General features: G+C 37.9%; 1 protein-coding gene across 1 annotated transcript in view; it reads right to left on the bottom strand.

The window, feature by feature from the left end:
* Nucleotides 1-27,153, bottom strand: part of TBC1D8B (TBC1 domain family member 8B) — a gene marked incomplete in the record, with an annotated part of 1,684,663 nt that overhangs the window by 291,600 nt on the left and 1,365,910 nt on the right. The window contains 1 exon segment of the mRNA XM_044057627.1: nt 21,518-21,616. Within this exon segment, the coding sequence (XP_043913562.1) occupies nt 21,518-21,616 (99 nt within the window).

Here is a 27,153-nt window from a genome sequence, read left to right as displayed (position 1 = left end):
AGCTAGAAATGTGCCTTTCCAAAGGGGTGCTCAGTTTGAGAATACCACTGATGAACCTTCTTTCATCTTCAGACCAGCCTGATCAGACAGCAGTGCAAAAGCAAAAAATATTTCCAGTGCCATATTTCAGGGACAGATTCCAAAGCTAGAAATGTGCCTTTCCAAGGGGGTGTTCAGTTTGAGAATACCACTGATGAACCTTCTTTCATCTTCAGACCAGCCTGATCAGACAGCAGTGCGAAAGCAAGAAATATTGCCAGTGCCATATCTCAGGGACAGATTCCAAAGCTAGAAATGTGCCTTTCCAAAGGGGTGCTCAGTTTGAGAATACCACTGATGAACCTTCTTTCATCTTCAGACCAGCCTGACCAGATGTAGCATGTCTTGAATAATTTCAGGGACAGATTCCAAAGCTAGAAAAGTACAGTTTTGTACCTACCATAAATGTAGATGTTCGAGGATTCCATTGCTGCAGTCCTTACTATTGGGTATAGTCCGCATCCAGTCGGCCCGAATACCAGAGTATAAGGCTGACGTCGGTCAGGGCGCATTAGACTGACGTCAGTACGTCAGGGTACTAATGCGCATGACCGGCGTCATATCCTCAGTCTTTTCTTGCCCCAGATGTCAGAAGACCCTAAAAAGACAAGGCCCAAAATACCTGCACCAAAACATGAACAATAAAGACAAAAATATAAGCAGGTAAACTCACCTACACAACCACCCCTAAACACAGAGGGGAAGGAGGGAGGGTAAATTGGACTGCAGCAATGGAATCCTCGAACATCTACATTTATGGTAGGTACAAAACTGTACTATGTTCTTCGCTTTCCATTGCTGCAGTCCTTACTATTGGGTAGAATCCCAAAGCAGAGGTAAGGGAGGCTGGCAAATCATAAAGAAGCAGGAGCTGACAACATGCCTTGCAAAACAGCTGTGGCAAAACCAGCCCTAGACTTAGAGTAGATAGGAAGGTGATAATGCTTAGAGAAAGTATGTACTGAACTCCAAGTAGCTGCTTCCAAAATATCCTTAGTTGCCACCCCCCCGTAGAAATGCTGTTGAAGTGGCAGTAGCCCTAGTGGAATGAGGCCTAATCCCAGCTGGAACCTCCTTGCCATGATGGGAATAACAAAATGCAATGCAAAAGCCAATCCACCTAGAAATAGTTTGTTTTGACACAGGCTTGCCCTCTAACTCAAAGCAAAGGAAACAAACAACTGCTGAGACTGCCTAAAATCCTTAGTCCTGCTTAAGTAATAACGCAATTGCCTGTGTACATCTAAAGTATGCAAAATCTTTTCCCCTTTATTTTGGGGGTCTGCATAAAAAGTAGGCAAATGAATAGTTTGGTTTAAAGCCACACTAGAAACCACCTTAGGCATAAAGGAAGGATTAGTACGCAATGATACCCTATCCTTATGGAAAATCAAAAAGGGCTCGACTGCCATAAGGGCCTGCAACTCAGACACCCTTCTTGCAGAAGTAATAGCCAACAAAAAAGCAGTCTTCCATGACAAATATTGCAATTCAGCAGTAGCCGCAGGCTCAAAAGGTTGTAGAGTAAGTTTTTCCAACACAAAATTGAGATCCCAAGCAGGAGTAGGAGCTCTACGTGGGGGTCTTATATTTTTTGCCCCTCTAAGAAACTGCTTGAACAAAGGATGCGAAAACAATGGTGGGTCACAATCATAGTGAGCTGAGATTGCTGCAGCATGAATCTTAATGGAAGAGAAGGACAGACCCTTGTCCAGTAACTCAGTAAGATATTGAAGAGCCATACTCAAAATAGGCTCAGAAATCTCCAAATTCTTTGCTTTACTCCAAAATAAAAATCTCTTCCAGTTTGCTGCGTACACTTTCCTTGTACTAGGTCTTCTAGCTTCCCTAATCACATTTAAAACTTGTTGAGGAAGTTGAGACCTGCCGTGTTTCAACACAGAATATGCCAGGCTGTCAGATGAAGAGAGTGAAGCTTGACATTGAGCAGATGACCGTCCTGCTGGGATAACAGATGTGGAATCAAAGGTTAAGGCCATGGAGGCTTCTTTACCAGACTCCGTAGTAGAGGGTACCAGTGTTGCCGAGGCCAATCTGGAGCTATAAAAATCATCCTTGGCCTGTCCTGTCTGACCTTTAACAGTACCTTTGGAAGAAGAGGCAGAGGTGGAAAGGCATACACATGAAGGTTTGTCCAACTGAAAGACAGAGCATCCACTTTCCAAGCTGTGTGATGAAACCCCTTTGTGCAAAACTGTGGCAGCTGGTGGTTTAGTGGAGAAGCGAACAGATCTATGTCTGGAGTTCCCCAAGACACTGTCAATTTCTGAAATACATGAAGATCCAGTTTCCACTTGTGGGGATCCATGATTTGTCTGCTTAACATATCTGCTAAGGAGTTCTGTGCCCCTGGCAGAAACCTTGCCTGAAGAGTTAGGTGCAAGCGTGAAAGCAGTCTCCCATAAAATCATTGCTTGCCTGCATAGAGGATAAGAATGTGTTCCCCCTTGTTTGTTGAAGTACCACATGACAGTTGTGTTGTCTGTTTGAATCAACACCTGCCCTGGAAGAAGTAACTCCTTGAAAGCCAGCAATGCGAACTGGACTGCTAACATCTCCTTCATGTTGATATGTAGATGCTGTAGTCTGGCAGGCCACTTGTCTTGTATCCACTTTCCATTTAGATGAGCTCCCCAAGCAATGTCTGAGGCATCTGTCGGTAAAATCTGACTCGCCTCTGGCCGGGTCACAGAGAGTCCCTTGTTTAGGTGACATTCCTGAGCCCACCACAAAAATTCTCTTTGAAGGCAAGGTATTATTTGAATGACAGTGTCTAAATACTGGCAGTGCTGTGTCCATACATTTTTGAGATACCATTGTAACTTCCTCATATGCAGTTTGGCATTGGGAAGCACCAGAATACAAGATGCCATGAACCCTAATGCTTGTAGGACTCTGCAGTCAGCACGGACTGATGAGATAGTTGATGGAAGTAAAGTGATAGACTCTTTTGTTTGTCCGGGGTTAAAAAGGCCATCTGGGCTGCTGTATTCAGTCTCACACCCAGAAAGCACATGTCTTGAGAGGGTACTAGACTGGACTTTATTTCGTTCACAGAATACCCTAGGCATCTTAGCACTGCTATAAGATATTCCAGATGCTGTAGAAGGTCTTCCTTTTCTTGAGCCAGAATCAGGCAGTCGTCTAAATAAGGATAGATTTGAAGTCCTTGTAGCCTGAAGTAAGCTATCACTGGAGCCAGAACCTTTGTGAATACTCTGGGCGCAGTAGATAAGCCAAAGGGCAATGCAGAGAACTGATAATGAGAATCTCCAGCTCGAAACCGCAGATACTTCCTGTAACTCAGCCTGATAGGCACATGAAGGTAAGCTTCCTCGAGATCTAAAGTTACCATCCAGTGATCTTTGCCCTGCAAATCTTCCGTCAACATCTTGAAATTGGGAATGTCCAGATAAGTGTTGAGGAGAGATAAATCCAAAAGCAGTCTCCACGTGTTCCCCTTCTTTGATACTAGGAACATGCGAGAATAAAATCCTAGGCCCCTTTCTGATACAGGGACTGGCTGAATGATGTCCAACACCCATCTGTCTTGAATAATTAAATCCCAATTTTCTTTGAAAAGAGAGAGTCGTCCTTCCAAAGGAGCTGCCAGACGAGAATCTACTGGCAGCTGAAAAGGCAGGTCATTGGGTCTGTTTACGAAAGGACTGACTCCTGCCCTCACCAGAAGTCTGAGCAGGTGAACTCCCTGTTCTAGGCCTAAAAGAACCTTGAGCCCTGCCCCTACCACGTCTAGACCTACCCCTAGACTGAGAATCATAAGCAGGATATGTCCACCCCTTAGCAGGCCAATTTCTACTAAACTTCGGTGGCTGTACCTGCAAAAAATCTTTAACAGTTTGCATAGACTTAGCTTTGTCCTCCATTTTCTTTAAAACTGCTTCCACAGGTGAACCAAACAACACATCAGACTGTAAAGGAGCATCCAAAATCCTTGTCTTAACATGCTCAGCCAAATTTTGATCCCTCAACCAGGCATGCCTGCGAAGAACAGAACTAGTGGCAGCCACCCTCGAGGAGGCCTGCACAGCATCAAAACCACATTGCAAAGAATGCTAGCCCACTTGCTCAGACACATAAACTAAATCCAGCAAGTCTTTACAATCAATACCTTCCGCCAAAGCATCCACCTTAGATTTCAATTGTGAAAGGAGATAATTTTGATATTTCAGCATGTGAAACTGACAATTCAACGCTCTCATGGCTAGAGTGGAAGAAGTATACACTTTCTTACCCCACCTATCTAACGCCCTTGCCTCTTTGTCAGTGGGAACAGGATTTTAACCACAGAGGCCTTAACACCTTTAGGCCCCTGAGAAACAGTTTCTGGGTCCGCCCTAGGACTCTTAAACAAATACTTATGAGCTTCGGGCACCCTATAGTACCTATCAGGTTTAACAGGAGCAGGAGGCAAAGAATCAGGGTTCAGGGAAGCCTCTGCAAAAACATCTTCCACCACATTCAACACAGGAGGTATAGCTAAGGGCCTATGCTGGGGTAAACAAGAATTCCCTAAGCCTCTTCCTGGAATCAGAGTAATCCTGGCCTTCCCATTTAAAGTGCTCCCTCATGGAATGCAGAGTCTCTGAAAATGAAAAATCCTCAGGAGGAGAAGCCGAAGGAGTGGCATCATCCACATCAGAATCAGAATAATGAGGATACTCCTGCAAATCTTCCGCAGAAGACTCAGAAGCCCCTGAACCCTGTTCAAAACTGTCAAACTCTGGTTCAACTCTAGGCCTCTTATCAGGAGGGCCCATAGAACCTCTAATCATAGTAATCAAATCTTCTGCCATTTTAAGCATATGTTTCTTAGGTACAGAACCCGAAAGGCTAGGAGAAGCCCCTACTGAAGCTGAAGTTGGCCTACCTCTAAAAGAAGTTTTGGCAACAGAAGGAGAGGCTCTAACTACTGTGGGAAAAGAGGGAAGAATAGTTACCTGAGAAGCCCCCTCAGGCTGGCCTGCCTCCTGAGAGGGTACATTCTGTAACAGTAAAGTTTCTGCCTGAGACTCCATAGAAACTCCTGGCAAAACCTCTGGCTCCACTGAGCCACCTAAAGAACCGACGTCCGGGACTGCCGGTTCATCAACCCTAGGCTTCGCTGTTTTGTCCTTGCGCTTCTTGGACGAAGCGGGCGTCGGAGCATCCGACGGCATTTTATAATTGCAACGCTTCCCAAACACTAATCTGGCACAGTCTAACCTCCTCTTAATAGTGCGTTTGTTAAACCTAGCACAAGAGCGGCAACCAACAACGGCGTGCTCAGGCCCTAAACAAGGTATACACAATGTATGGTAATCCCTATGAGGTATTTGTTTCCCACAAGAAATACAGTTATTCACTTATTCTGACATCCGGTTAAATACTGAGGCAAGAAAAAAACAAAATGTTCCCCAACGCGGTACTTAGCCAACTCTGATTCGGTCTGAAACTCCGGTTTCGGAAATATTTCAGAACGCCAACCTGCACTCGCAAAACTGCTTCTGCATCGGACCACGCGGCAAAAAAGACTGAGGATATGACGCCGGTCATGCGCATTAGTACCCTGACGTACTGACGTCAGTCTAATGCGCCCTGACCGACGTCAGCCTTATACTCTGGTATTCGGGCCGACTGGATGCGGACTATACCCAATAGTAAGGACTGCAGCAATGGAAAACGAAGAACATCAGAAGAGTACATGAGCGCTTTAGACAACATATGGACATTAAGGACATGATGGAAGAACATGGACATCTTTAAGAAACCAGCAAAATCACAGGTATGATTGTACAAATTGAAGGGTTCGTACTTGTTAATTTTTTTTTTTTTACAAATACACTTTGATGTTAAACTAAGATGTTAAAGTTAAATGTTATTTTAAGAATTAGAATGAGATATTGAATTTTAGGGAAAATATTATGCATTTATTACATTTATTCATTGTTCAAATTCACCTACAATACAGCCAGGGCGTCGACTTTGGTCGCCCGTGACAGCGATACAGTTAATTATATGATAGTTTACATGCGGCCCCAAGACAATTTCTATTGACTCAATGCGGCCCCTGCAAGTGAAAAGGTTGGACACCCCTGACCTTAGACTAAAGAGTAGAAGGCCTACAATCTGAATTCTCATGGTCATGTGATTTTTTTTTACCACCATGTGATTCTGATTTTCAATGTAATTGGATGTTCCTTATATAAATTGATTGTATATTTAATTGTGGTATGTGGTCTGAAGAAGCATTATTTCCACGAAAGTGCTTACCTTGTTTTGTTTGTTACATTAAAGCACTCTGCCGCTAGTCAATACTGTACTTTTTATTTTGTTTTTACGTGCTATTGATGACCGCTGGAATATATATTTTTTTTAATTTATGATATAATTGCATGGGATATAATAAAGTATTTCTAGTAATTGTTGTACGTGGTAAAGATACTAAAGTATACAGATAGATGCTTTTTTTCTTCTCGCCTTTTTTTTTTTTTTTTTTTTAGTTTTAAGAAATGTAGTCATTACGATGTAAAAAATGAAGAAAGGCTGACCAAAACTGTGTTTAAGTAAATAGACTGGGGGTGCAGGATAGGGTATAAGTGCATTGATTATAATATATGCAGAATTTAATTTTTTTTTATTTTTGCATAGGTGAATGTCATGATTAATGCCCTTGGCATAATCGACTGATGAATTGTTTGCGAATGCAAGTGGGTTTTTAAAAAAATTAGACCACAATGTAGTAACTTTAAACAAATAAATGTGCAGCGCCAACTGAGAAATCTTGAAGAAAAGGCATCTCTGCATTTTGTTCTTATGTTTTCATTGAAGCAAGCTGACCAAAGGTGAAAAAAATAAATTATGAGGTCTGGAAATTTACTGAAAGAAACATAAAATGAAAAGTTACAAGGCAAGCAGTTCAGTTACAAAGTATGAAATTACTGGAGTGACTAAGACAACAACCTTTTTGGTAACTCAATACTACAATGCATTTACTAAAACAGTGTATAATTTAGTTTTATTTAAAAATTCAAGGCTTAAAGTTAATGTTTTCTGAAAACATACGTGTTGTTTTTTAGCTCTGGGAGGAATATAAAGGTAAAACAAGAACAGACAGTAATTAGTATACGTACCAGTATGGCTGTAACAATCTTAGCATGGATAAACCTTAATTTTATGTTAGGTTTTGCCTGTGTGTAAAGCTGTTCATCTGGGACAACAACTGTTTCTATCAGGAGGGTTAAACTTCAGTATTTGAAGATGTACATAGTTGTGTGCTCATTTTAAGTTAATAGGTTATGGTGGTGTTTCTGGTGGGTATTTTTTGAGGTTTTTCTTGAGAAAAAAAAAAAAGTCTTGAAAAACGTGACAAGAAAAAGATCACCCTGCAAACACTGATGTGTGTGTATAACACAAAAGCTGGACAAACATTTAAAAAAGCTGTCATACGTAATAGGTAGGAATAACTTTTTATCGTAATGGCTACACTAAACATTTTAGAATGTGAATGGTCTCACACATACAGACAAAAAGGAAACAGTATTGAATTATATTAAGAAATGCAGAGGGCAAATAGCAATGCTACAGAAGACGCGCATAGAAAGAATTAAGCATGTGAATTTGATAGAGAGAGGTTTTTGGGAAGGATATTCAGCAGAGTATCAGACACAAAGGAACAGGAGAGTACTTACACTAATTGCTAGAGGAGCTCCAACAGTGATAAGAAGAGGGGAAAAAGACAGCAACGGTAGACTTCTGTTAGGAAGGGGTACTGGCAAGGGATGTGCATTATGCTGGCATGTATTTACATTCCACCTACAACTGCTGTTTTGGAGCTTAGGAAATTTTGGGGAGAAATAATCAGCTTTCAGCAGGGAATATGACTTAGTTGGGGATTGAAACTTGATTTACAACACTGAGGATGCATCTGGGGGACCGAGAAGGGAAGACATAAATGATGGTAGATTTCTGAAGAAATTTATGAAAACATTTTGGTATAGAAGACGTGAATACAGTAGTAGGAGCTCAGAGAATTTACATATTATTCCCCAATACTAGACAGAAATTATTTCACAGGAATGTCTGCATTTAATTGAAAGCTTCCACACACATCCAATAATTATTTCAGATCACTCACCAATAACAACCAAGTTAAGAATGTAAAAAAGAAAAGTATAAATGAAACAATGCTGCTTCCCCACCTGCCTGTTAAAAACATTTAAGGAATGGGTAGTGGAAATTATTTGAGCGTTATTAGGGAAGACAGAAATTTCTTCAGACGTCCTAGCTAGTGAGTGGGGAAAAACAAAAGTGGAGTTTAAAATAGAGTAGAAATAAAAGAAAGAAATATGGTTAAGAAGCAACAAGAATTATTTAGAGGCCCGACAAAGATTAAAGTACCACAGAATAAGGGGGATCTCACAGAACAAGAAGAGGCACAACTGTTAAAAGTGCTAAAAACAAAATAAGGCAGTATCTTGATAATATGCTACATTTAGAAAGACTGCTGATAAGCAACTGGGAGTACAAAAAGGTATCACAAAGATTCAGGCAACAGAAACTAGAAAGGATTGCTGCTAAAGTTATGGATGCTATAGCAACCAAAATAGCCAGAGATCCTCTATAAGTATTAGAGATATTTCAGAAATTTTACGAAAAGTTGTATAAAGCAGAGGAATGTGTAAATCAAGAAAAAACACAAATTGAAATATTTCTGGAAGACTTAAATATGCTAAGGTTAGAGGTAAACGAGACTCAACAATTAGCAGCCAAGATAAGAGGAGAGGAGATAAAAACAGTGATGTAGAACCAATCTTCAGGAAAGTCTTCAGGAATAGATCCTATTCTTGTGGAAGTTTGGAAACTAGGTTGTTAATGGTACTTTAAAAGGTGGGGAAGCACCAACATCCTTGAAGAAAGCTGTTGTGGTAGTAATACTTAAAGATGGTACAGATCCATCAGACATAGCTTCATATACGTCCATTTCAATTTTAAATCATGATTACAAAATGTTTATGTTTACAATATCTAAACGAATTGCAAATGGGTTGCCAAAATTAAGAGATACAGATCAATGTGGTTTTTTTGAGGGGAGGCAAACATTTGACAATATTAACAATGATGCTTTGGAGGTAAGTAGGAGGTTAAAAGAATAGTGCTGCTGCTGGTGTTGGGTTTTGATGCAGAGACGGCATTCAGAGTAAGCTGGGATTTTATGAATAGGGCAATAAAAGCATTTGCATTCCCTAATACAATAATGAGGAGGATATATGATGGACAGGAGGCAAAAATTAAAGAGGGAAGGTTCCTCTGATAAGTTGAGTCTGAAGAGAGGAACCAGATAAGGGTGTTCTCTTTCCCCTTTGTTATTTGCTTTACATTTAGAGCCACTAACAAACAAAATAAGGGACTCAAATTCAAGAATTGATAATCAAGAAAAGTTGTCTTTACTTGCAGAAGATATTATTCTGTACCTGATAAAACCACTAACATCTCAGTGTTGTGGAACATTCTGAAACAATTTCAAGTCTTTCCAGGATGCAAAATTAATTAAGACAAAACAAAGGTTACAGGTGCAAACTATGTACCCACGTCAACTGGTTCAACAATACCAATACTTATGGAAGCAATGTAAAATTAAGGTTTTTAGGAGTATGGGTTAAAAAGTATTCTCTTATGGCAACTAAGGATATGTGGAAGGACACAAAATATAATACTGAAAAACGCCAACAAGAAAAGAAATAAAATTCAGAGGACCTGAAAGAAAATCAATCACAATAGGTGAGGAAAAACACTGACTGGGAAGAATTCTGCAGCTGTTCTGCAAAAGCAGTGCAAGCTCCAGCTTTGGTGCAAAACATGACTTCCAGTAACCTAGAGGAAGAATAGTTAAATGAATTTAGAGCTGATTAAAATAAACAAAACCCTGATAGAGCATATCAACTCAAATAAAAGTCTGAAAAAAAGGAAGAAGCTTTAAACAAATTCTGATGAGGTGATAAAACTGCAAAAATCAAATGTTAAAATGAAGAAAAGGCTGGCTAGATATGAAACTGCTCAAGAAGAGATTTTTCAAAAAATAATAGAATTAGCGGACAGAGCACATAGGGGAACCTAAGATTTTCTACTGTAACAGAGAATGCGGAAGGAACAGACTGTATTAATTTTATAAAAGCACAAATAAGCAACTTGACTGGCATTCTACAGCATGAGTTAAATGAAAGGGCACAACATGTGGATGCTCCAAGCCTGGCCATAAGAAAGCGAAAGCAACCTAGACCTTTAAGAGTAAACATGCAATCCTACTAGCACAAGCTGATTTTGACAAAACTGTGGCAAAATTACAAGATACTACAAGTAGAAGACAGCAGAGTGTTTGTGGAAAATGCTTACTCATTGTGCACCAGGCAGAAGAGGAGTAAGTGTATTTCACTAACCAGGGAATGTCGAGAAGCAGGCGTGAAATTTGAACTGCTGTACCTAGATATCTTCACAACATTCTTTCCTGGAGGTACAAAATCAGTTTTTGATGCAGAACATGCCAAAGAGGAAACACAAAAGTTTGTCCGACAAAAAGTGAGCTGTGAAACGGAGATTATTCTTGTTTTTCTGGTAATAAAAAACACAGACTGTGCTAGTGAAACCTTTTCCAATGTTCCAGCGGAAAATGCTCGAGAGGCAGAAAAAAGCACAAGAACTGATTAGAAGAACCAAGAGTACATTGGAAATGAAGCATACGCCGGATGTGGAAGATGGTGATAAAGAGGAATAAAACCAGCAACTCGGAAAATGACAAATAAATGTGGGATTACAAAGCATTAATTATATCTGCAAAATACGACAGAATAAGAAAACCTGGAAATATTGGACTTTTTTGACTTTGTTAAACCAGTAGGGGACTCTAAACATATGCCTTACTTCATGAAATTAATGTTTGGAAGAACACTTAGGAGAGAGGAAGTGGCGGGAAGAGAGTTAACAGTAATATTTTTATGTTACATGAAATAATCTGCATGCTATAAATGAAAGTTTTCTCTGTTATAATCAAGTCTAATGGGGATACTAAAGTAAAAAGGAGCCCCATTTTTTTCCCTTTCTTTTCTCTTTCTCCTTGTTCAGTTTTAAGAAATGTAGGCACTGCAACATAAAAAAAGAAGGAAAGACTGGCCAAAAGATCAGGATACAAGAAAAACTGATGTGCTTTTTCTCATTCATGTATAGCGTATGATTGTATTAATGCTCTTGACGTGATTTAGTAACAAGTTAAGAGAAAGCAAATACATAAAAAAGAACACTGTATATAATAAAGCTTTCCTGTCACAAAAAATAAATGCTATTAGAAGCAACTCTGTATCTGGTTTTCATGTCTCCATGGAGGCAATCTGATAGAGCAATAAAAATAGAATACTTCTTTCTTTCAATAGCATTCTTTCAATTGCTAGATCATCATGTTTTCTGAAAGCATTCAAGTGTTCTCCCATTCTGGCAGAGCAATAAAGATAAAACAAAACCAGACAGCACTTAGGAGAAGCACAGGCTGTATTGTGGGTTTTATCACGAATACCCTTCCTTTTAGGTTAACCAAAGTCTGTAAGTGTGGCTGTCAGTATGGGATAACTGTTCCTATTAGGAGGGTAAAACTTCAATATTTGAAGATATACACAGCTTTGTGTGTTAGCATAAAATTAACAGGTTTTAGGGGTGTATACCTTTTAAGGGCTTTCAATAAAACACAATGTTTTGAAAGATGTGACATAGGCTGAAATGGATATGACAAGAAAAGTGTATAAAAGATCAACCTGTAAAACAGTGTGTGTATGTAAAACAAAAGCTAGAAATCAACACTTAAAAAAGCTGTTACAAATCAAAGGTGGGACTAATAACTTTTTGAAATAATGACATTTTCAATTTTATCTTTAAATGATAATGGTCTCACAGATGTATACAAAAAAGAGTAGTAAACTACATTAAAAAATGTACAGTGCAAATAGCTATGCTACAGGAGACACATTTGGAAAGAACTGAACATGTGAATTTGATTAAGAAAGGTTTTAATGATGGTTATTCACCAGAATACCTGAGACAAAAGGAAAAGAGGATTACTTATATTTACTGGAAGTGGAGCTCCAACAGTGATGTAAGAGAACAAAAATATAATAGTAGATCTGTAGTACTTAAGGGCTACTGGCAAGGGAGGAGGATTACACTGACATGTACTAATGTTCCACCTAAAACTGCTATAATTGAGCTTAAGAAAATTCTGGGAGAAATAATCAGTTTTCAGCAGGGAACATTACTTATAGGTGGCGACGGGAATTTGATTTGCAGTAGTGAAGACATGTCTAGGGGACCTAGAAAGGAAAATATAACAAAGGCGGGTAAGTAGACTTTTGAAGAAATTTATAAAAATATTTGGCATGGAAGATGTGAATTCAATAGTAGGAGATGGGACTGAATTTACATATTACTCCCCAAAACACAAAAACTAGTCTAGAGTAGAGAAAACTTACATTTCATAGGAACATGCGCATTTAACTGAAAGTTTTGATACAGATCCAATGGCTATTTCAGACTACACGCCAATAACTAAAATAAAAATGCAGAGTGATGAAATAAAAATAAGATACTGGTGCTTTCCCATTTATCTGTTGAAAAGAGAAGAATTTAAGGAATGGGCAATGGAAATTATTTGGGCGGTATTAGAGAAGACTGAATTTTTTTCTGAAAATATAGCTAGGGTGTGTGATAAAATTAAACTAGAGTTTAAAAGCAGGGTGGAAATAAAAGGGAAGAGATATGATTAAGTAGTAATAAGAATTATTTAGAGGGACTGACAAACTTTAAAGAACTGCAGAATTGGGGGATATCTCAAAGAATAAGAGAAGCAACTGCAGATGCTAATCAGAAAATAAAGGATTACCTGTATAATATGCATGAGTTTAGAAAAATTGCTGTTTTTTTTCCGATAACACAGGAGCACAAAATCTTTTAGTGCAATGACTCAGGCAAAAGAAAGTCAAACGGGTTGTTACCAAGCTTAGGGAAACTATAACAAGGAAGATAAGAGATCCTAGACAGGTACTAGAAATATTTCAGAAATTTTATAAAAGTCTGTATAAAGCAGAGAAATGTGGAGATCATGAAAAGGTACAAATGGAAATATTTATGGAAGAAAATAAAATATGTCAAGGTTAGAGGTAGATAAGGCTCAATTACTAACAGGATAGGAAGAGATGAGATAAAAATGGTGAAGTATAACCAATCTACAGGAAAGTCCCCAGGAATAGATGGTATTCCTGTGGATGTTTGGAAACTAGGATGGAAAAAAATGATCTGGAAGATTTTGTTTATATCTGAGTAGGAGAAGCACCAACATCCTGGAAGAAACCGGTGGTGGCTGTAATACCTAAAGAGGGTGAAGACCCATCAGATTCAGCTTCATATAGGCCCATTTCAATCCTAAACCATAATTATAAAATGTTTATGTCTATAATGGCTAAAAGAATGGCAAAGGTATGCCAAATTTGACCAATATGGATCAATGTGGTTTTGTGGAGGACATGCAAACATTTGACATCATTAGAAGAACAGGGATGATCCAGAGGGAAGCTGAAATGTAAGAAAATATCACTTCTGTTGGTGGGTCTTGATGCAGAGAAAGCATTTGACAAGGTAAGCCGGGAATTTACGAGCAGGGCAATGTAAGCATTTGCAGTCCCTGATAAAATTCTAAGGCTGATTTAGAAGGATATAATGAGGGATCAGAGGCAAAAACAATTTCCGAGCAGAGGAACCAGGCAGAGGTGTCCTCTTTGCCTTTTGCTATTTGCACTACATTTTGAACCATTGTCAAAGAAAATAAGAGACTCAGAAATTCAAGGATAGACTTGGTATGGTAGTAAAAATGGCTCTATTTGCAGATGATATTTTATATCTGATAAAATCAGAAAGATATTTTAGTTCTGTCGAACATTCTGAGGCAGTTTCAAATATTTTCAGGATACAAAATTAATGAAGCTAAAACAAAGGCAATAGCTGTAAAATTATGTACTCACACACAAATTGGTTGAGCAATATCCACATTTAAGGGGGCATGATAAAATGAAGTACTTAGGAATATGGATTAAAAAGGATTCTGATGTTGCAGCTAAGGATATGTGGGAAGAGACTAAACAAAAGATAATACAAAAACTGACAAATTGAAAGCTCAGTTAGACAGGTTTGGATAGCAAGACATAAGCAGTTAAAATGTTTTTAATCCCCTTAGTTTTATACACAGGCCAGGTATATTTTTATCAAATAGAGGAGAAGTTGTGGATAGCAATTAATAAAAAGCTGAACAATTTTATCTGGGAGGGGAAGATGGCAAGAGTCAAATATGATAAGTTGATTCTTCCAAATGAACAAGGCGGTTTGGGATTAACCAATTTGAAAAGGTATTTTAGAGCTACACAGTTAAGGGTCCTATAAATAACACAATCAGAAACCTATAATTCAAAGTGGAAAGGGATGATTATAAAATGGGGGAAGCTCAAGAAACAAGGAGAGACTGGGATTATGGATGCAAATCCTTAAAGAGAATAACAACAACCTATGCAACATTATATTCATAAAGTAGCAGAAATTATTCTAAGAACTAAGTCAGCACAGGAATGGAGAAAGGAGATTCTGCTGATAGGGATGACTGCAATTAGGGATACAAACAACAGGCAAGAGGGGGCTGGGATTTACTGTAGAAAACTGGCAAAAGAACCAAGTTATCAGGAGCAAATAAGAGGAAAAAGTTAACAGAATGGGAGGAGGCAAATAATTTACTTGGACTGCATGCTAGAGATTGCCTTCCTTATCAAGGACTGATACCAGAGTACAGGCAAAGAGAAAGAAATAGGGGGATCCTAAGTGAAAGACCAGCACAGGTACAGTTTTTAGTAGCCTCTAGAACAAAAGCTGCTGTTAAAAAAGGAATAATTAATAGAGCATATAAAATATTGTATGATAACTATAAGAATCACAGAAGATTAGAATAGATTGGGAAGAGACGTCTGATAAGCAATTCACAAAAACAATGGAGGATATATGCATGTCTCCCAAATATGCAATAAAGTCTAGGAGATTTAGGATCCTCACTTGGAAATGTTTACATAGGTATTTTTATACACAAAGTAGATTCCAAAGGATTTTTTTCTCAAGTAGATAGCAAATGTTGGAGAGCCGATGGAGAAGTAACAGGTAATTAAGAACATATTTTATCGGAGTGTAATGAGTTGGCAGGCTTTAAAGATTCCCTACAGACTGCTCTGTCAGAGATACTGGGTAAATAAATTGGTGTAACTAAGGAAATTATTTTTTTTTTATCTATGATACAGAATCACAATTACCTAAACATAGTAAGGCCTTGCTGAGTCTAACTATGACGGCTGCCAAAAAAGCAATTACTAGAAAATGTAAATCAAAGACTAAACCAACTTTACTAGAAATGGTGAATATAGTAATAGAGATAAAATACCGGGAAATAGGATATTTAGAAAAGGGTAGGATCAAATTACATAGAAATAAATGGGAACTGTAGGAACAAAACATACAAAGCAGCAACAAGGTTTAAAATAAGGCAGGATGTGAATAAGTTATGCAATGTTTGACTGACAATGGATGGATAGATAGATGATATATAATGCTTGTAACTAAAATTATGTCAATATGTTTTTTTCGTTTATATAAATGTATGACTGCTTATGTCATATGTGATCATTTAATAAAGATGTCTCCTGTTTATATATATATATATATATATATATATATATATATATATATATATATACATATATATATATATATATATATATATATATATATAGGAGAAACTGGAAGATGTTGTTCATGGATATGGATAGTGAGTTACAAACAGTGAAATATTTTAGTCCTTTTAGTTTTATATACAGGTCAGGTGCATTTTTTTATCAACCAGAGAAGTTCTGGACAGCAATAAAGAGTTGAGGGATTTTTTTCTGGGAGGGGAAGAGTCAAGTGGGATAAGTTGATCATTCCAAAAGAACAACGTGGTTTAGGATGACCGGATTTGAAGGGATATTTTAGAGCTAAACATTTATGGCTCATATACATAGCACAAGTAGAAAGCTATAATTCAAAGTTGAAAGGGATGATAATGAAATAGGGGAGTGCGGGGGTGGTATTCAAGAGAAATAAGGAGATAACTAGATTTTGGATACAGATCCTGGAGAATAACAGCAGCCATGCAGAATATTATATTTATAAAGTAGTAGAAAGTATTCTAAGAAGTAAGCCAACATGGGAATTGAGAAAGAAGACTGTGCTTATAAGGATAACTGTAATTAATTGTACAGAAAATAGGCAAGATGGGGTTGGAATTTACTGGAGAAAACCAGCAAAGGAACAAAGGTACCGACAGCAAACAACTAGAGTGAGGAAGGTAATAGAGTGGAAGGAGGACAAAAAGACATTTGGACAGCAAGCTATCAGGGAATTGCAGAAGAGTATAAGCAAACAGAAAGGGATAGAAGAGTACAAAGTGAAACATATGGTCTTATACAGTGTTTTTTTTTACTTGAATCTAGAACAGAAGTTGTTGTCTAAAAGAGAGTCTATAAAATACTACACAACTACAGAACTATAAATCAGAGCAGTTCAGAAAAAACTGGCAAGAGAGAGTGGATAAGCAATTAAGGAAACTATGGGAGAATATCCCATATATGCAACAAAGTCTAGAGGATTTAGGATTTTTGCTGGGAAGTGGTTGCATAGGTAGGAAGGCAAGAATTGATAAATTTATGTAATGTTGGATTGATAACAAATGTATAACTGAAAACATGCTAACATGGTTTGTTTTCTTTTATACAAATGTATGTTTGCTTATGTCTCAAGTAATAATTCAATAAAAGTAATGAAAAAGCCTTTTGACAGTATTGTGAAGTGCAATGCACAAATGGAAAACTTTAATACTAAACCCATACCATGAATATTTTATTATACAAGATAAATGTTAATAAAACTACATTTAAAACTTGTTTTTAGACTATTTAAAAATCATTAGCAGACCAGAGTTCCACTGTGGCGACCCCTAACCGGGAAAAGCCAAACGACATTAGTCTTACAAACATACAACAAACTTCAAAATCTAGTTATCATTCAGTGTTTAAAGAGCATTAGTAAATGTGGAGGTCAAAAATAAATAAAGCACTTCACATATACCAAAATAATAAAATTAAAATAAGTTATATTAAAGTATACCATCATAGCTTAATTTACATGTAAATATTTTACAAAATATAATAAAATTCTATACAGATTACATAAAGAAAGATCAACTTTATCAGCTACATGGACTCTGTAGACTCCCGGGAATTAATTATCTTTGTCACAATTTAAGTAAATTCAAAGTTCAAAATCTTTGGAAATATTCAGGTGAATTCTCAAAATTTCTCATTATACCCTATATGATGTATCATTATTCTGACTATTAGGAATGATAACAATACACACTAAGTAATCAAACAAACTATTCTAGAATTACTCAGAGCGCGTGCGTGTGTGTGTGTGTGTGTGTGTGTGTGTGTGTGTGTGTGTGTGTGTGTGTGTGTGTATATATATATATATATATATATATATATATATATATACAATAAGTAAAACAATATATATGGATTTAATTAACTTGATCAAATAGCATTTATGTGGACATGCATAATCTCCAAATAAACTGATCAACATTATGTATATTCACAGTATGACATGTGCTGTGCATTAATCTTGGCACATGGAAAAATTTCAAGAAAAAAAATACAAAGAAAACTTGTTTTTTTTTTGCAGGGGGCCAAGAAAATAAAACTGACTATATACTTTGCAGTCAACAAAAAACAGGAATTAACTGTGGCTCAGACCATTGGTTTCTTATTACAAAGATTAGAATTGCATTAAAAAAACAAGAGAAGCATCTATGCTAGCGCGATATGAGCTCAACAACATTCCAAATTAATATGTAGGGTGAAAAATAGATTTAAGGGATTAAAACTGGTGAGAAGGGCAGCTAAAAAAACTTATGAGCAGATGTCTGTGATACTGTCCAAGAGGTGGCATCAAAAATATTCCAAACAGAAAGAATATTAAGAAGGCAAAATGGCGGTCAACGGAGGCTTTATAAGTTGCCAAGGAAAAGAGGAAAGCAAAAGACAATGGAGAAAGGGAAATGTATCAGAAATAATTCAGTTTAAAGTCCAGCAGGGAAAGATAAGAAGGTATATTTAAATAAGCAGTGCACAGAACTGGAAAGATGAGAGATATTCAAAAGAATGATGATGTTAAGGGAAGACTTAAGGTAAAAATGAGAATGAGAGGGACTGGAAGGCCCTAACAAAATCAGATGACATCAAAAAGAGGTGCTATGAGCATACAGAGAAACTATACATAAACACGGTTACAAAAATGTTATGTTTTCTGATCTAATGCCATATAACCAGGAGAGTAAAGTTAAATGGGACTTGGAAAGCCCTTTTAATAAACAGGCCATAAGTAACTCCAACTGAATTGCTTAAAATCACAGAAAAAATGTGCTGTTATAGTGCTGCTTGGAATGTGCCAGTAAATCTGAAAAAAAAAACAACAATGGCTTTTAGATCACAACAGGTCACAATTTATATTCTAATCCCTAAAAAGACCAGTGCTAAAAAAATACTCAGATTATAAAACAGCTTCATTTGTTCAACATTCCAGCAAGATGCTGCAAGCTAGACTTCAGTAAGCAATGGGTCGACAACTGCTGGATGTACAAACAGGTCTTAAAAGGGTGGAGGCACCAGAGATTAAACTGCAAACATCTTTTGGATAATGGAGAAAGTAAGGGAGGTCTGGAAAAAATATTTACTTTTATTTTACTGACTACTCTAAAGCCTTTGGCTGTGTGGTCCATAACAAACTGGCAAGTTCTTAGTGAAATTAAGATATTGGGTCAGGTCACCATATTTGTCTCCGGAGGAGCCTGTATACAGAACAGGATGGAACAGTTAGACATGAACATGCAATAACTGGTTCAAGATTGTGAAAGGGGTGAAGATTGTGAAAGGGGTGAAAATGTGCTGTATACTCTCACCCTACGTATTCACTTTATGTGCTGTATACTACGTAAAATGCTGAGCTAGATGAATCAGTTGCTAAAATCAAAACTTCTGCAGAAATATTAGCAACCTCAGATATGCAGATTATGCCATCTGATGGCAGAAAGTGAGGAAGAGTTGAAGAGCCCGCTGATGAAGGTGAAAGTAAAAAGTGCAAAAGCTAGCTTTTGGTTAAACATCAAAAAACTAAAATTATGTCATCTCACCCTATGAATTCTTTGGAAATAATGAATTGGAGGCACTAATACATTTCATTTTCCTGGGCTCAAAGCTCTCTCCAGAGGATGAATGCAGCCATGACATTAGAAGAGGCTTGCTTTTTGGAAAGAAGGCACCACGGCAAATCTGAGTAAAAGCAAAGGCATTACAATGTCAAAAGGCTACATAATCAAAGCTATGGAATCCCCTGTATTAACATATGGCTGTGAGACATGAACTCTAAAGTAAGGTGTGGATAGGGAACTTGATGCTTTTGCACAGTGGAGTTGGGAAAATGTTTCAGAATTTCCTGGACTGTAAAATCATCTAATAAGTCAATACTTAAATCCACACTGTTCACTGGACTGCCTAAAAATAAAACTAAAACGCAAATGCTTTGGCCATATAATGTGATTACAGGGTTCATTGCAGACCACACCCCTGCTGGGAAAGACTGAAGGCAAAAGAAAGGGGCAGCAGAGGCTGTGATGGATATGCAGCGCTACTGAAGCAATAAATATGAATTTACAAGAATTTAAAGAAGCAAATCTTGAAAGACAGGTCTGGCATGCTAAAGTCCCTGAGGTCATAAACAGTTGGATTTGACTAAATTAATAAAAAGCAAACAGTTACTTGATATTTATATCCCTACTTTTAGTTCGGAAATTTAAATGAAACACTTCTTTTTTGAAAGAGTATTGTACATCTGTATGACAGTTTTCAATAAGAGCTCAGTTAAAAAAAATTCAGCAGTGTAAATCACTCCCCCAACATAGCATACTGCTGGGAATGGGTTTCTTCTTGATCAACTCCTCCAAAATAAAGTAAATTTCACTAGTTGCTGCAGAATGCATTTTGTGCAAAGTGTCTTCCCTGTTTTAGAAGTGTAACTGATTTTCTTTTGTACTCAAAGCCTCCTACTGCCCTCACTAACCTGCCACACATTTAAAAACCAGCGCATTCACAAATGCTGCCTCCCTTCACACTTAGAAAATGTTTGCATTGCTTTCAGGTGATACATCCCATAGCAATAAAGCAGATGCTTAATCAGACTTCTAAGCAAGTAATGTCAATATCACAGCAGCAAGCATTACTTCAGACAGTTACATACTGATTAATGCATGCACAAGTCGCAAAGTTTTTGAAAGATGCTCAGAAAAAATGCACTGTGAGGTAAAAACCTTGTGCTTGACTATATCTACAGTGATAGCGAGGCTGTAATGTGGCCCGAGTGAGTCTCTGCACTGGTATGTCTTCAAAGCAGGACAGATTTTTGAATAAAATCAGCCACACTACTTCCAGTGGAAAAGGCAACTAAGACGAGTTAATTATAACACTTAACCCATAGTTCTTGTTATGGGATAACTAAAATAATTTATGGCACTAGTTTTACAGGCTGAAGCTTGCAAATATACCATGTTATTTTTCGTGGTGTTCTCAAGTTGTTGATTCACAACATCAAAGATGACTTTCCCTTCCTATCAACAAATAAGAACAATGACTATGTTATAAATTAAAAGTAACAAACCAGTTGGATTTTTATGAAACATTGTCTATGACACATACCTTTTCAGAGGCAAACATTTTAAAAACTTGGAGCATAATTTCAGTTTTTTCTGATTACTAAAAGATAATTCAGTTTCAATTCCAGATATCACTCACTGTGTGAAATGAAATGTTGCACTAGGGTTTTAGTAGCTATACATCAGCCTTTTATCAATAAAAATTAACAAAAAAAAAATTACAATATATTATTTACTGATCTCTGTGCAACTACAACGTTGTATTCCAGACCACACTCGGCATTAGGAATCATAATAATGATATTAGGAAATCAGACTGCATTACAAGATGAAATATATTTTAGTTTAAACAGCGTGTTACCAACAGAGAGATTTTTTAAAACTAAGTAATAAGGAACTTTTTTTTGTTTACTAACTTAGTTACGTGGTTTTATACTCTGAGTCCCCATGTACAGTTTTAAGAAAAACTAAAGAAGGTTATTAACAAAAATATGCAGAATAAAAGGTAACACAAGAAGAAAAACAGGTTACTTGACAGGCACAGTCTTGGACTTTAAACACAATGCTACTATTTTCATCTTACACACTTACCACATTTTGCTTTGTAGTTCCTTCTAGAGTCTGAATAACATATAATCTGTTCCTACACCGCATACTTTCTACTTCTTCTGAGCGAATATCACCATATTTCTGAAACATTGCCACATAATTTGAAAAAAAATGGGATTTAATTCTCTTCAGCATTTAAGTATAAAAAGTTTAACTACTTTTATTACATATTCATTTGTAATTCAAACACACCTATGTCATGCTAGGAAAAGATCTTAGAAAAACAAGCTGACAAACCTCGCCCTTGGTGATAAAACTAAGCCCCTCACAAAGTACCAAAGCAATGATTTAAGTCCTCATTTGCTTACTCACACAAAAAACACCCCAAAACTTCCATGTTCTCGCTGCACAATGCTTTTCTTATTGTTCTCAGCTAGTCTAATGCATTCAGCAAAGTAAAAGGGGTTATAGTGGTGTAACATTGCAAACAACCATGCCGAGTTTCATTCTTGTTTCATGTACTCAAACATTTAACTTGTTATAAATCGAAAGGTGACAAAGCATCCCAAATAAGACTCTTTTGCAAATGCTTTATTTCAGTATATGGAGAGGTGATAAACTATTAAACTGTGAAGTGAAGTGTTTTGATGGCTAACTGATGAAATTGCAGATCTGAACATTCAGTCACAGTCTTTTTATAAATTCTGAATGTCTTAGTTTTCTGGACCACTGTTTAAGCTCTTTAACTGCAGACTATCTAAATGTGTGGTACAGTAATGCCTCAGTTGTTTATACGCAAGTCTGTTTACTGCTTACTATTACTTTAATTATAATGCCATATTGGCAAATATCAACATATAAACAACTGAACGATTACCATAACACTCCTTTCCATTATTTGCTGAGGTTACCCCCAAAATGAGACACTAAGTATAGTTGTGTGAGCACACCTACCATAACTGTAGATGTTTGAACAAATCACTGCTGCAGTAGCCTTAAGCTATACAGGATGTTCTCCCAAGAACTAGACCCAGCCATCCAGGTTTCCAAAGCTTTAGGGCTACTTACACATCCCCTACTACTCACTAGTTAGCATGAAGGAGTGGGAAAAAAACACAACAGTGGCTGAGGGTGACATACCTCACAGACTTCTTGCCTCAGATGATAGGGAGGCCAAAGCCTTGTAAGTTAGGAACATATAAATCACAAATCCTACACACTGGCAAAAAATAGGGGGGTGGAAAGAGGGAGCAACTATTGCAGCACTATTGTTATGGTAAACGTGCGTACATATTCATACTGTGTTCAGCATAAGATCACTGCTGCAGCAGTCTTATGCTTGAAGAGATGAACACAAGAGCTTACAGAGTAAGGGACAAGGAAGCTGGCTCAATCCACGATTCCTTGTAGAATAGTCCTAGCAAAGCCTGCTCTGTGTGTAGAGAAGAAATGTATGTGCTTGGTAAATGTGTGCACAGATGACCAAATTGCTGCCTCTAGAATGCTTTCAGAGCCCCCCTCTACCGCCCTTCCCAAAAACTCACAGAAGTAGCCAAGGCTCTAGTACAAAGGACCCAGATTTGCCTTTAAGTGACTTGATATGGTGAGAAAAACAAAAGTAATAGCATGGGGCAACCATTCAGAAATAGTTTGTTTAGACACCAGTCGTCGCTTCTTCTTACCTTCCTAAGAAACAAGCAGTTGATCAAAACTCCTGAAGATTTTTTGTTCTGTCAATATAGTACCTGAGCTGACTGGACATCCACTCTGGGAAGAATGATTTCTCTCTCATAGCTCTAGGAAGAAAACAGGAAATGGAACAGCGTGGCTTAGTGTAAACTCTGAGATGAACTTAGACATAAAGGAAGGATTTGATCTCAAAGCTACCTGATCTTTAAAGAAAATAAAATAAGAATGTATTACCATAAGAGCTTGTAACGCGGATATTCTTCTTGTAGGCGACCCTGGATCCAACCCAATCCAGCTACATCAAGGCCAGATCCTGCCCGTTAAATCTGACAGTTTTCTTCAAAAGTGTAACCAGGGCCATTGACAATGGCAAGTCTGTTCACACTGTATAACTCTTCTTGGAAAAGGCTTTCGACACAATCCCACACTCTGGCATTAACGGTTAAACATATCAAATTGAATGTAAAGCCCTTTGTTATAAGATGGGTTGTCAGCTGGCTCACAAACTGGATGCATACTATCAAAGTGGGTGACTCCGTATCAACAAGCAGACCTGTCACCAGTGGGGTGCCACAGGGGTCAATGTTGGGTCCCCTACTGTCTGGTATATGTTTCTCAAGCCAAAACTAAGAGGTTTTGGCTGACCAGGTTTGCAGACTGCAAATTGGATGCAGTTAAGGAAACCCCAAATGATGTCCGTATAGTCCAGGAGGGTTTTGTGTAGACCAACAACTGGTATTGTTGTCACAGTCTAAATCTGAATGCAAAGAAATACATCATTCCCTTTGGCAAAAACAATGTCCCTTCAAATTATCAAACCAACAACAATACCCAAAGTACCCACGAAGAGGTAAGTTATTGGGATTGCAAGTAGACTTCAACCTTAACTTTGACCACCATGTGTCTACTGTAGTAAGGAAAGCTTTCTATGTAGCATACTTGATTAATAAAGGCATCGCCTTGAGAGCAAAGGCGGTTGTACTCTCTATATAGTTGGCACTAATCAAGCCCATAATTGAAAATAATGCCCTGTTCGGCATGTACCATGCAAAGCACCTGCAGCAATTGGCAAGACCTCAGAGGTTTCTAACCAAGAAGAGCAGATACTCTGCATCGCATAGACTTCTTAGGGAAGACTTATGTCTAGCTTACAGAACAATCTCAGACCCAAACCAAATGAACATGCTGCATACCCGTAAATCTAACGGGACTAGAACTATCCATTCCACGTCCCTAAATATGGCCTGCGACTTGAATAGAACATGGTAGGAGGGACAGATTAGTCTCCCAACGACTGACGCACCTTTGGAATAGGCTGCTAATTCATGTGAAGCAGATCTCCTCTATGACACTGTTCAGAAGGGACCTGGACAAGTGGACAGGGTACAGTAAATTCTTACCAGGGGATAGCACCCACATCCCTCCTGGACATGGGCAGTCATTACTAAATGCAGTCCTGGTTCTTTACTAGCATAGCTGTGGTATTACATTTGGATGAATTGGCTAGGCTTGAAATGACCTCTGGGTCGATAGCCTAGTAAACTCCTATGATCTATGATCCTATGAAGAGCAATAAGTAACACTGTTTTCCAAGGTAAGAACCTCAAATCAATCTTGAGAGGTGGTGCAAAAGGAGACGGTACAAGTTTTTCAAACAAATAAATAAGATCCCATGAAGGTGCCACCTGTCTACTAGGTGGATTGGTATGTAAAGCTCCTTTCAAAAACCTTTGACCACAGGTAAGGTGGAAAGGGAGGGATCCTTGGGCAAAAATGCAGAAATGGCTGAGAGAAGAATCCTCACAGAATGATAACTCTCACAATTACTGATCAATCACAGGAGTCTGAGCCTTAAAAGGCTCTTGACTGTTAACACTGGCATAACCTAGAAATATTTTTTACACTTAACCATATATGATTTTCTGGTTGCAAGTTTTTTTGCTGCTTTTAATACCTGCTGCATGTCCTCAGGAAAAAAAGGTGCTTAAAAGGTATTAAATTTCTATCACCCAGGCAGTTAGAAAGCTTGAATACTGGAGATATATCAGTCCCCTCCTGTCCTGTGTAAATAAGTCCATTCTATGAGGAAGCTTGTGGTAAATGCCCTTGATCAATTTTCAAAAGAAAGGATAAACACCAAAGGAGATCACCACAATTACCTTTGGGGAGTCTTTTTAAATCTTGTGAAGAGCTCTGGTTATCAGAGATAACAGTGGAAAAGCATGCAGAAACATTCCTGTCCATGGGAATGAAACCGCATCTGCCTTCCCAGCCTGCTTACACAGGGTCCTGAGTAGGATTTCTTTAACTGTTAGCTTTGACTAGAGACAAAAAAGGTCTACTTGAAGAATTCCCAACAGATGGACCAGTTCTTGAAAGACCCCAGGTTAAACTTCCATTGGTGAGGATCCATTCTGGTCCTGCTCAGTTTGCCTGTTAGAAAGTTTTCTTCTGGCATAAAGTATGTAGCCTGGAGGGACAAAATGAACAGAGTTGTGAGATCCAGGCTACCACAGCTAATCTGCAAAGGGGGTAATATTTGACTCCCCTTTATTTGTGTTCCCCATCACTGAAGTGTTGTCTGTAATTACTAGCAGATGGCCTAGAATCCAAAGACGGTTTAGATTTCAGATGGAATTAATAAGGACCATCATACTTCATAGTTTTGTGTATCAAGTTGTCTTGCTTGTTCCATAGACTGTGCGCTTTCATCCCCCTTAGTCACAGCTCCACAAGCAAATTCTGAGGCATCTGTCATTTACAGACAGAGTGCTGGCAGGAAAGAGAAGACCTGGGTTGACAGACCACTGACTTACCTAGCAATTCATCTCACTTTTTACAAACCCCAGCATTTAGTTCTGAAATGACAGTGTGTGCTGGTGTTGACTCCAAACTGACTCGAAAACTATTTGATCTTTCTTACATGAGGCATCGTCAAGGGAATCATGACAACTGTTGAGACCATCAGACCCAAAATTCTGAGATATTATCTGGCGGATGCGAAAGTCTGGTTTGAAAATTACCAAAATTGTTGCTTGGAATTCCACACTTTGTGTTTACAAGGAAATGCTTTATCTAGAAGACAATCTATATCTTGTGAGAAGAAATGGAAGATTTCTCTTTGTTCACCTGAAATCCAGGTTGTGAAAAACAAATGTACCACCCAAGGCAGAAATTCTTGACAAGCTGTGAAAGAATCTGCTAAAATCAGGGAGTGAGTCATATAAATAAGAGAAAATGTGAATGGCCTGCAACCTGCAGTGGGCCATTACAGGAGCCAGACACTTTGTAAATACTCAGGGCTGTAGATAACACAAAGAGCAAAGGAGCAAACTGAAAATGCAAATCATACACAGAAAAATGCAAAATGTGCTATAATTGTTGCTGATCAAAATGTGGCAGTAACCTTCTTTTAAGATCAAAGTTACCACAAAACTGGAAGGAGGGGTAACAGGGACTGTAGAGGAAGTATTTTTGAACCTTAGAACTATGATGTGAAAGTTTACAAAGGAAAGAGAATGGATATATCTCCAGGAATTTTATTTTTTGGCACCAGAAAGATTCTTGAATAAAATACATTTCCTGCTAGGTCTGAGGAGAAAGGGTCCCTGAGACAGCATCTTATTTACAACACTTGTGAAGGACAGCTGGACTGGGAGGATACAGAATTCCTTCAAACTGAGGAAGGGAGTCCCACTGATGGCTATAACCATTTACGATTACTCTCAAAACCCAACTGTCTGATGTTATCTGGTACCACAAAGGATAATCAAGACTAAAACTGTGGAATACATCCACAGGGTTGCAGGGCCAGAAGTGGAAAATCCAGAAGGATCATGTAGTCAGTCCGATTTGAATTGTCCCTGGTACTGGGAGGATTCTCCTTTCTTCTTTGACCTTCCCTGCCAGTGTTGTTTTTTTTTTGTAATTCTACTTGCCTGAACCTTATTGAATAAAGCTTGGTCTGCTTTCTGGAAAAAAGCAGAAGG

This window comes from Protopterus annectens, chromosome 15.part0, assembly GCF_019279795.1.
Source record: "Protopterus annectens isolate FY-2018-M chromosome 15.part0, PAN1.0, whole genome shotgun sequence".
Taxonomy (NCBI): Eukaryota; Metazoa; Chordata; order Ceratodontiformes; family Protopteridae; genus Protopterus; species Protopterus annectens.
This window is presented reverse-complemented; position numbering and strand designations above follow the sequence as displayed.